The following is a 12,013-nucleotide window of genomic DNA, read 5'->3' as shown; positions in this document are numbered from 1 at the left end:
TGTTAGTATTGTACTCAACTCCAGAAGATTGTATACTTGACATACTTAACTTTCACAAACTTGGTATTTGTAAAACCATCGTAGTATTCTACATAGGAATACCTTGTTTTATCGCACGTTGCTTTATTCGCACTATACAGATACTACCTTTTTTTTTTGTTTCTTTTCTTTTACAAATTGAATGTTTGGGGCAACCATGTGCAAAGCAAGTCTATGGGAGCCATATTTTTCAACAACACATGTTTACTTCAGGTCTCCATGTCACGTTTTGGTAATTCTTACAGTATCTCAAACTTTTTTATAATTAGTATATCTTTATGGTGATTTGTCATCAGTGATCTTTGATGTTACTGTTGTAATTGTTTCAGGGCACTGTGAACTGCACCAGTGTAAGGTGGCAAATGTTATAACAGAATTGTAACATAAATACATGGTTTTCATTAATTTATAAAAGTTTGCATTCTGACTACACCGATCAGCTGTTCCCTTTCTTCTTTTCCTCTGCACTCCCTATTCTGTGAGATGCAACATTAACACCTACAGTAACCTCCAAGTGTTCTAGTAAAAGAAAGAGTCTCACCGTGCTCATTTTAAATCAAAAAGCTGTAATAGAAATGATTAAGCTAGTGAGGAAGGCATGTGGAAAGCCAAAATAGGCTGAAAGCTAGGCCTGTTGCACCAAATAGCCAAGTTGTGAATGCAGAGGAAAAATTCTTGAAGGAAATTAAAAAGTACTGCTCTAGTATACACATGAATAATAAAAAAAACAAAACAGCCTTTTTGTTGATGTGGAGAAAGTTGGAGTGGTTTGGATAGAAGTTCAATCCAGCCACATTTCCTTAAGCCAAAGTCTAATCCTTAACAAAGCTTTAACTCTCTTCAATTCTGTGAAGGCTGAGAGTGATGAGGAAGCCTCAGATGAAAAGTTTGAAGCTAGCATAGGTTGAGTCATGAGTTTTTTTGTGTTTTTGTTTTGTCTGTTTTTTTGACAGGTTCTCACTGTGTCACCCAGGCTGGAATGCACTGGGGCAGTCAACTCACTGCAGCCTCTGTCTCCTGGGCTCAAGCAATTGTCCTGCTTCAGCCTCCTGAGTAGCTAGAACTACACATGCACACCACCATGTCCAGCTAATTTTTTTTTTTTCTATAAAGATGGGGCTTGCTGTATTGCCCAGGCTGTTCTTGAACTCCCAGGCTTAAGTAATCCTCCTGCCTTACCCTCTCAAAGTGCTGGAATTACAGATATGAGCCACTGTTCGCACTGGTTTATGAAGTTTAAGAAAAGCCATCTGCAGAACATAAAAATCAAGATGAAAGAGCAAGTTATCCAGAAGATGTAACTAAGATAATTGATGAAGGTGACTACACCAAACAACACATTTTCAATGGAGACTAAACAGCCTTCTGTTGGAAGAAGATGCCATCCATACTGGAGAAGTGAAGTCAATGCCTGGCTTCAAAGCTTCAAGACAAGAAGCTTTCTTGTTAGGAAAATGCAGCTGGTGACTTTAAGTTGAAGCTAATGTTATATTTACCATTTTGAAAATCCTAAGGCCCTTAAGAATTAAGCTGCATCTATTCTGCCTGTGCTCTCTAAATGGAACAACAAAGCCTGGGTGAAAGCACATCTGTTTACGGCATGGTTTACTGAATACATTAAGCCCACTGTTGAGACCTGCTGCTCAGAAAGAAAGATTTTTTTTTTTTTTTTCAAAATGTTACTGCTCATTGACAATGCTCCTAGTAACCCAAGAGCTCCGATGGAGATATACAAACATGTCGTTTCATGCCTGTTCAATACAACATCTGTTCTGCAGCCCATGGATAAAGGAGTAGTTTTACTTCCAAGTGTTTTTGTTTTTGTTTTTGATTTTGAGACAGGGTCTCACTCCATTGCCCAGGCTGGAGTGCAGTGGTGTGATCATGGTTCACTGCAGCCCTGACTTTCCAGGCTCATATGATCCTTCCACCTTAGCCTCCTGAGTTGGGACTACAGGCATACAACCACCACACCAAGCTGATTTTTGTATTTTTTTTGTAGAGATGGAATTTTGCCATGTTGCTGGGCTGGTCTTGAACTCCTCAGCCCAAGCGATCAGCCCACCTGGGCCTCCCAAAAGTGCTGGCATTACAGGCAAGAGCCATTGTGCCCAGCCAGAAAACTTGTCTTTATAAGCAACATCCAATTATTCCTCTTAATAAATGGAATGTTTAGATTTTCTCTCCAACTTGCGTCCCTGGCCCGCTGTGAGTGCTTTCATAATGCCTCAATTCTTTTCATAACCACCATATAGAGCCTCACTTAATGTCTTTGATAGATTCTTAGAAACCACAACTTTAAGCAAAATGACATGTAATGAAACCAGTTTCACCCTAGGCTAGTTAATATAAACAAGAGTTAAGTTCCTGTGGCATATTTCTGGTCACAAATATATCACATTTCTAAATAAAGACCTGTAACATGTCTAATACCAAAGTTTGAAATAAAGGTGAGTTGTATACATACATTTAAGGAAGATTAATAAAAACAAGTGAGATAATTATTTACCCAATTTTTAGTGAATCAGTGAGTGATAGTCATAGTGGGGGTGGGTCAAATCAAAGAATAAATGTTTGTAAAGCAAAAATTGTAATGAGCACCTCCTACCATCATGAAGTTGAAAAACAATAACAAATATGATGGACTTGCTGAGCACTTTCTTACTACATCATTTATTTATTGTGCATTTGTATGATTGTATACTTGACACATTTTTTTTTGCAATAATTTTGTATATATTTATTCATTCATTTTTCAACCTGCTTACTCCAGGTTAGGGTTGCTGGTGGCTGGAGCCTCTCCCAGCTGATCAGTTTACAAGGTGGGAACCAATCTTGGACAGGACACCATTCTATTGCAGGGTACACTTACATACACCCCACACTCACTCATACTGGGCCATTTAGACATGTGAAATAACCTGATGTGCATATCTTGGGGATATGAGATGAAACTTGAGTACCCATAGAAAACCCAAATAGATAGGGGAAAATTCGCAAAGTCTACACAAACAGTGGCTCGGCTAGAAATAATTTTTTTGTCTCATCAGTGTCATAACAAAACAACATTATTCTGGGACCTGTTGTGTGGTCTGTCAACCCTTTCTATTATCTGTTGCCTCAACTGTCAGTTTAAAAGGCTTTTTAAAAACTTTTTATTAATGGTTATTGACTGAAACTGTATTGTATTACTGCCCAGGTAACTTTTCCTTTGAATAGAATGATCCCCTTAACTTGGGGATCCACAGAGACATTATATTTCAGTGTGATTAGTTTTTTTTTTTTCCTGTAATTCTGTGTGTTTTATGCATTGAAAAGAATTATCAGAAAGGAGTCCTCAGGCTTTACCTGAGTACCAGAGGAGCTCATGTCACTAAAGAGGTTAAGAACCCCTGATGTGAGAATGTCCATTTCAGTGGAATATGACAAGTGGTAAGAGAAGTTACTGATGTCACGTGACTCTAAACACTCAATCCCAGTATAAATTACTCACTCTGTTAACAGGTCAGATGAGTCCAGACAACTTCAAGAAATTAAAGAAGACTAACCTTGGCTTTAGCATCTTGACTTTCCCGTTTCTCAACTTTGCAAGGATAAAATTGGCCACTGTTCTTCTGATACATATGGAATCCTATATGATGTGCCCAGAGACAGCATATATAGTGGAAAAGAGCTTAGATTTTGGAATCACAAGTGCTTAATCTTTCCAAGTTGCTGATTCTTCATCTATGATATGGAGCTAATAATATGCACATTAGTGGGGTGTGGGAGGAATTAAAGGACCCGGAGTGTGTACAGTGTATATAGTACACAATGTCTGACTCAGTGTGGGTACTTGCATAGATGTTAATTTCTTTACTTATACTAAAAACCCCAAATGAACCTGAATTAAATTTAAAGTTTGGTGATGAAGTGATAGTGGTGGTGGTGATGTAGGAATTAAGAATTGTCATTTACTTTTCTTTCTAGAATTAGTTTGGATGATTTTTGTTCAGTGAGAAAATTTCCTGAAAGAGGTAGACTTCTTTGGGAGAAAGAAAAGTAGTTTACAGAACGTAGTTGCAGAAATAATGTGAAAGAGAGCACAGACTGAGGAGTACGAAAATTAGAGTCCCAACTTTGTGGAGAGGAGTGAATAAAGGGAAGTGTACATATCACTGAATTCATGCTTTTCCTTAAGTTATCTGTTTCCAGAGCAGTGGAATTTTTCATCAGAGATAAATATGAAAAGAAGAAATACTACGATAAAAATGCCATAGCTATTACAAATGTAAGTAAAACCTTCATGTCTCATCAATTGTTTGTTGACTAGATCTCAAACTTTTAACATGCAATACAGCTTTATTTATTTATTGTGAAAATATACTAGTTGTATATATTTACATTTGAATATTGGAACTTTTTTGGTTATATAATGTTGAGCTCTTACGGAACAGAACTCTTGATTTAGAAAGGAACATATTCTAAATCTAATAACCACTTACATGGCATTTAATTGAGTTGATTTTTGAAATTTGCAAGCTAGAACCACTAATTGAAAATGGTGGGAGAGAAAATTTTTTCCCTAGATTCTAGAAATGTATGAAAAAGAAAAAAGGCAAATATATCTTCCTCTAAGGGCTTTCTTTGGTTGATCTGTTGAGAAATGAAACCAGTAGCCCAGGAATATATTAAAACATGGCATTTACATTTTTGTTATTAGCAAGCATTTTGATACTTCTAATAGTTGAGTCTTTACAGTAGTAATCAGATACCATCAGGTACCCATAACAACGTTTCAGTCAATGACAGAGTGTGTATACAACGTTGGTCGTATAAGTTTATAATTCCTTATTTTTACTGTACTCTATCTATGTTTACCTATACCTACATACACAGATACTTACCATTGTGTTAGAATCGCCTACAGTATACTACACTATAGTAACATGCTGTACAAGTTTGTAACCTAGGAGTAATAGATGTTACCATATTACCTAAGTGTGCAGTAGGTTGTACCATGTAGGTTTGTATGAGCACACTCTATGATGTTTGCACGATGATGCTATCACGTAATGATAGATTTCTCAGAATGTATCCCAATTGTTAAATGACACAGGACTGTTATGTTTTATCAGCTGTTTCTTTGTAGTTTTTAAAAAATTTTCTCATCCAAGTTAATTATAGTCTAAGGCTAATTGCCTTTATTGTTGAAATCATGTTTTTGGACTTGATTCCCAGATTGATAAGCTGTAAACCAGTTAATCTTTTGGTGAAGTCATCCGTCATGCAGTTTAGAGACAATGGAAATAGATTCATCTCATTTTTCCTACAAACTGGTTTACTATTTGGCCCAAATGGAGAAGCAATATATTAAAAATTCAGTCAAATCCTAAGAAAGTTAGGATATTTTAATATGCTATCTTTGGCCATAAAAAAACCTTGTTTAAAAAGTTTTTAAGTGTCAGCTCAGTATGGTAGCTCATGCCTATAATCCCAGCACTTTGGGAGGCCAAGGTGATAGGATCGTTTGAACCCAGGAGTTCGAGACCAGGCTGCTGGGCAACATAGTGAGACCCTATCTCTTTTTATTAAAAAATTTTTTTTTTTTTTGACTGGGCATGGTGGCTCATGCCTGTAATCCCAGCCCTTTGGGAGGCTGAGGCAGGTGGATTTGAGATCAGCCTGTCCAACATGGTGAAACCCTGTCTCTACTAAAAATACAAAAATTAGCCGGGCCCGGTGGTGCATGCCTGTAATCCCAGCTCCTTGGGAGGCTGAGGCAGAAGAATTGCTTGCATCCAGGAGGCAGAGGTTTCAGTGAGCCAAGATTGTGCTACTGCACTCCAGTCTGGGCAACACAGTGAGACTCTGTGTCAAAAAAAAAAAAATAAGTTTTTAAATATCATTAGTGTGTATTTTAGAGCAAAGATATCCTTGTGTGTAGCATTGGAGCTGCATTTACAGTGGATATAAGAGAGGAAATCTGTTGAATGATTGATTAAAAATTAACAGCATTGAGAATATTTATAATGTCTATAAAATTAAGGCCACTGTAAGCATTGAGGGGGGAAAGGACTAACTTAAAAGTATAATGCATTTTCATATGAAATATTAAGAAATCATTGTAGTTTATTTTAGAGAACATACTGTTTTATATTAAACACTTTTAAAATATAAATTTTAAAATTATATTTGTAATATGTTTCTTTTTTTAGCAATATTTAGGAAATTATTTTTACATAGTAATGTATAAGATAGTTTTATTTTGGGATGGCAGCTGTTACTGAGTTGGGTTTTTTCCCCCCTTCAAGGTGTAATAATGGTATGCTTAGTTGTAAGAATTCCTTCCTTTATAAGATATATGGTAGAATAAAACACTTGGAGATTAAATGCCATGATACCTAACACTTTCAAGTGGTTTGGTGAAACCTAGCAGCTTTGTGTGTTTGTGTCTGTAGAGAGATAACAAATATGGCATAATTTAGTGTTTGACTAATATTAGTGATGTTTATAGAGGTATTCACTCAACAGTTTCTTCCATTTTTTTTTTTGTAGGCTTGAGAGTAAAAATTTTAAGGTAAAAGTTTGTTTACCTCAGTATATACTTCTGAGTTTATAGTACTATTGAAATGAAAATGCAGAAAGATTTACAAAAGTCACAATAAACGCAAGGGAAAATGTATTCCACCTATTCCAATATAAACAAAGTAATAATAAATACATTTATATTGTAGCAGATTTAAAGTATTTTTTCCTCTTTCATGGTGATCAGTGAGCAAGTAATTAATCTTATGTATTACTGAGAATTGCATATTTCTGTTCAGTGTTTCATCTTCAGTAATAGATTGAGCACTCATCCAAATAAATTTGGATCACTTATTATGCTCGCAATCTCCTAGGATACCAAAACAAAGAGGACATGATTGTTAGAGACATTTATCATAGTGGAAATAGGAACAGATTTAAAAAAATAAAAGTACCTTATACCTAAGGTATTCCAGGAGTACTAGAGTACTTAAGGGGTATCCACAGAGAGACATTTATCATTTCTTCTTCTTCTTTTTTTTTGTTTTTTGAGACAGAGTCTCACTCTGTTGCCAGGCTGGAGTGCAGTGGCACGATCTTCGCTGACTGCAACCTCCGCCTTGAGAGTTCAAGCAATTCTTCTGCCTCAGCCTTCTGAGTAGCTGGGACTACAGGTGTGCTACCACGCCCAGCTAATTTTTGTATTTTTAGTAGAGATGGGGTTTTGCCATGTTGGCCAGGATGGTCTTGATCTCTTGACCTCGTGACCTCGTGATCTGCCCACCTCGATCTCTCTAAGTGCTGGGATTACAGGCGTGAGTCACCGCGCCCTGCTGACATTTATCATTTCTTCGTATTGGGAACATTCAGTATCTTCTAACTTTTTGCAAATATATACTAAATTATCGTTAGCTGTACTCACCCTACAATACTACAGAACACTAGATCGTACTCCTCCTATCTAGCTGTAATGTCACATCTGTTAAAAATTTCTCCCCATCCTTTGCTCTCCCTTACCCTTTAACGTCCACAGTTCTTCCCTCTGCTTCCACGAGTTCCGTTTTTCTTAGCTCACACAGAAGAATGAGAACACATGGCATTTATCCTTCCGTGCCTGACTTATTTCACTTAGCATAATAGCCCCCAGGGTTATCCATCTTGCTGTGAATGATAGGATTTCATTCTTTTTATGGCTGAATAGTATTCCATTGTGTATATATATCACACTTTAAAAATCTGTTCATCTATTGATGGAAATTTAGGTTAATTCCGTGTCTTGGCTATTGTGAATAGAGCTGCAGTAAACATGGGGGTTCAGGTATCTTTGATATGCTACTTTCCTTTCATATAGATAAATGCCCTGTACTGGGATTACTGGCTTATATGGTAATTCTGTTTTTAATTTTTTGAGAAACCTCCATATTGTCCACAGTGGTTGTACTAATTTACATTCCCACCAACAGTGTCTAAGAGTTTTGTTTTCTCTGCATCCTCTCCAGTCTCTATCTTTTTGATAATAAGCCATTCTAACCGTGGTAAGATATCTTGTTTTGGTTTCGATTTGCATTTCTCTGATGATTATTGATTTGACCTTTTTTAATATACTTGTTGGCCATTTTTGTGTCTTTTGAGAAATGTCTATTCAGATCTTTTGCCTATTAACCTTTTTTTTTTTTTTGCTGTTGTTCAAGTTCCTTGTATATTATGGATGTTAGTTTCTTGTCAGATAAGCAGTTTGCTAATATTTTCCCTTATTTTACAGATTGTCTCTTCACTCTGTTAATTGTCTCCTTTGCCATGCAGAAGCTTTTTAGTTTGATGTAGTCCCATTTTTCTATTTTTGGTTTTGTTGCCTGTGCTTTTGAAGTTTTATTCATAAGATCTTTGCCTAGACCAGTGTTTCCTATATTTTCTGATTTTATAGTTTTGGGTCTCCTATTTAAGTCTTTATAATTAATTTTCTCTTTTTTTTTGAGATGGAGTCTCGCTGTGTCGCCCAGGCTAGATAGAGTGCAGTGGTGCGATCTCAGCTCCCTGCAACCTCCGCCTCTGGGTTCAGGTGATTCTCCTGCTTCAGTCTTCCAAATAGCTGTCCTTACAGGTGCATGCCACCAGGCCTGGATAATTTTGTGTTTTTGTTAGAGATGGGGTGTTGCCATGTTGGCCAGGCTGGTCTCGAACTCCTGGCTTTGAGTGATCCCCCTGCCTTGGGCTCCCAAAGTGCTGGGATTACAGGCATGAGCCATCACACCCAGCTAAGTCTTTCATCTATTTTTAATAATTTTTAATTTTTGTGGGTGTATAGTAGGTGTATATATTTATGGGAGACATGAGATGTTTTAATACAGGCATGGAATGTATAAAAATCACATAATGTAAAATGGGACATCTACCCCCTCAAATTTGAATATTATGTTATTATGTTGAATAAGAGTGGCGAAAGTGGGTATCCTTGTCTTATTTCTGTTCTTAGAAGTTTTCAGCTTTTCCCCATTCAGTATGATGTTAGTTATGGGTTTGTCATATATGACCTTTATTATGTTGAGGTATGTTCCTTTATGCCTAATTTGTTGAGAATGTTTATCATGAAGAGATGTTGAATTTTATGAAATTCTTTTTCTGTATCTATTGAAAAGATGATAAGGTTTTTGTCCTTCATTCTGTTGAGGTAATATATCACATTATTGATTTGTATATGTTAAACCATTTATACATGCTTGAGATAAATCCCAGCTGATCATGAGCAGATTGTGTGGGCACGTGCAGTGGATGTCATAGGACCCAAATGAGTTAATCCTCAAGCCCCTAGTTGGGTCATGTGGGCGGTGGTGGCTGTGGCTATGTGGGAGGGTTCTTGGGTCCCCAGGTGGAGGGTGCCAACAACAGTGACAGTCTGAGTACGTCGGTTGTTAGGCCCCTGGGCAGTCCATGCTGGTGTTGGTGGCAGCAGCTCCGAGTCTACCTGTTCTCAGGCATCTAGGAGGCCTTTCCAGATATATATGGTGGCCATGGAGTACCTCTAACCAGGCCCTTTCTTGGGTCCCTGGGCTGGGTGTATGGGCACTGACAGTGATAGGGGCAAGCCATTCCTCAGTCCTGTCCACTGCACAGGCAACGTGTGTGGATGGTGGCCAACCAGGCCAGTCAGTTCTCATGCTGTCCCTGGGCAGCATGTGCAGGTACTTGCATTGGTGTTCCAGGCAGTGTACGTGGATACACAATGGCTCTGCTCCTAGAAGGGGCAGGGGCACTGTCTGTGGTGGCAGTCCCAGGCAGGTGGCTCTCATGTCTGGAGAGCACATGCTTCAGCTCCTTATATCCTGGAGCAGACTCCCTGATGTGCTAGACTGCCTCTTCTCCAGGGTGTAGGCTTCTGCAGGACTCAGGTGCCAGGGACTTGACTACACTGCTGAGTCTAGCTGGTGTTCTGATGCTGAGGCCTTCCAGGAAGATGTCAAGTGCATTGGGAGATCCCAGGGATGTCAAGATGCTGGGAGTATGGGCTTCAGGGCTGGATGTAGTCTAGTGTTGGCGGTACTGTCAAAATGGCACTGTGCAGCAGCAGCTTGGTCCCAGTGGGTGGCTGAGATCTAGCATGAGTTCTCTCTGGGATAGTGTGGTTGCGTGGACTCCAGGCAGCTCCTTATACTAGGTTCAGGGCCTGTGAGGGCTGAAGGAGTCTCCTGTAGCTAAGATTGTAGGGGCTCTGGTGGGAATGTGGACTGTTAGGGATTTTTGCTTACCTTGCCACCATGATGGGGAGTCCTTCCTGGCTTCTGGCCAATCTTGGCTAACTGCATTGCTTCCCTCTTGTTGCTGCCATTTCGAGTTTCTCTGCCTCTGAGCTTCCTTGTCTCTTCCCTACTGAATCCTACTGTTCTCCCCTAGTGCTCTATTCAATGCGTTGAATAGAGCATGTTGAATAGAACTGTGCATGTGAGGGATCCAGGTCATGTGCTCCATGTGAGAATGTATTGCCTGATGATCCGAGGTAGAGCTGAAGCAGTGATGGTAGTGCTGGGGAATGGCTAGAAACACAGATCAACATTGGGAGAGAGGTTTGACTGCACAGAGACCATAATAAATCAGTTGCATGCAGACTCATATCAAAACCCTATCATTGAGTAGTAAGTGACAATTAAGCTGCATCTGGTGACAGGCTTTATAGTGGCAAGTGAGTTGATGTACTTCCATTGTACAACTGCATCTGGTGGCAGGCTTTAAGTCAGAATCTGACATTTGCTTTCGTCCACACATGGCCTGCTCATTATTTGATTTACCGCAGTCCTGTCCACAATCACAGGGCTGGTGTTATATGGGTGGGAATTTTAGTGGCTGTCAGAATTCTGCCTACTATGGTCATATAGAATGAGTCTACCTCCCTTGTTCTACCTGATTTCATTGAGTGACAGGGAAATTTGAAACACTTTGCAGAAATTTGTCCTGTTGGCCAGGCATGGTGGCTCACGTCTGTCGTCCCAGCACTTTAGGAGGTTGAAGTGGGAGGATCGCTTGAGTCCAGGAGTTTGAGACCAGTTTGGGTTACATGGCAAGACCCTGTCTGTACAAAAAATAATAATAAATTAGCTGGGCGTGGTGGAGTGTGCCTGTAGTTTCAATTACTCGGGAGGCTGAGGTGAGAGAATTGCTTGAGCCCAGGAGGTTGAGGCTTCAGTGAGCTGTGATAACACCGCTGTACTACAACCTGGGCAACAGAGTTAAGACCCTGTTTCAAAAAAGAGAAAGAGAAATCTGTCCTGTCTGTCTTCCTCCCCTTGCTCATTTACCAGTAGTGAATCACAGTGGGAAACTAAGTATTTTAAGTGCGTTTAGGAGATGCAAGAGGACTTAGGTAGATGAGGCTGAACTGCCACATATTTGCTCTTTTCCTCCAGCAGTTTTTCTCTCTCCCCCTGCCCCATCCTGTCTGTGTGTCTCTTCAGCTGGTGAGTTGAGATTAATGTAAAAGAACATGGTTTCTGCTTGATTTTCTTTGTTACTTCTTTTCGTTACAGTTTGCTTCATCTTCTGTGGAACAGGGATGTCATAGTGTCTGAATTTCATAGTATTGCTGCAAGAATTAAGATAAAGTATACTCTATTCTTAGTAGGGTGCCTAGCACATAACTGCTTGCAAAATAAGCTATTGTGATGGCAGCAAATGACTGTAATCAGGTAGATAATTAAGAAAAATGAATACTCAATTTTAAGAGTTTATATCATTGGAAAAATCTTGGCTTGAGTTCTGTTTCATTAATCTCTCCACATCTCCACATTTTAATCAGCCCCTTAATTATGGGACACCCCAATAGAGCAAGTGAAGGACTTAAATTTTTTTTAAGTTTTCCAGAATTCTAACTGACTTGGCCAAAGATTTTAAAGTTAAAATATTAAATATTAAGATTTAGGCTTCTTCTATACAGTTGGTAGCTATGGTTACTTGGTTAAGTTTTCAGTGTCTTTTAATC

At 38.9% G+C, this 12,013-nt stretch overlaps 1 protein-coding gene and 1 long non-coding RNA gene across 9 annotated transcripts in view; both read left to right on the top strand.

The window, feature by feature from the left end:
• The window catches only part of SMAP1 (small ArfGAP 1), a 185,250-nt gene that overhangs the window by 90,870 nt on the left and 82,367 nt on the right, over window positions 1–12,013 (top strand). For all 8 annotated transcript variants that reach the window (XM_074037695.1, XM_074037694.1, XM_005552591.4 and 5 more), the window contains one exon: window positions 4,234–4,309. In XM_074037695.1, the coding sequence (XP_073893796.1) occupies window positions 4,234–4,309 (76 nt within the window). The remainder of the gene's footprint in view (window positions 1–4,233; window positions 4,310–12,013) is intronic.
• LOC141410101 (uncharacterized) lies at window positions 854–3,580 on the top strand. The gene is made up of 2 exons (XR_012433674.1): window positions 854–942; window positions 3,544–3,580. It is a non-coding gene; the product is annotated as an uncharacterized lncRNA (long non-coding RNA).

This window comes from Macaca fascicularis, chromosome 4, assembly GCF_037993035.2.
Source record: "Macaca fascicularis isolate 582-1 chromosome 4, T2T-MFA8v1.1".
Taxonomy (NCBI): Eukaryota; Metazoa; Chordata; class Mammalia; order Primates; family Cercopithecidae; genus Macaca; species Macaca fascicularis.
Note: the sequence above shows the minus strand (reverse complement) of the source record. Positions and strands in the feature narration are given on the sequence as shown.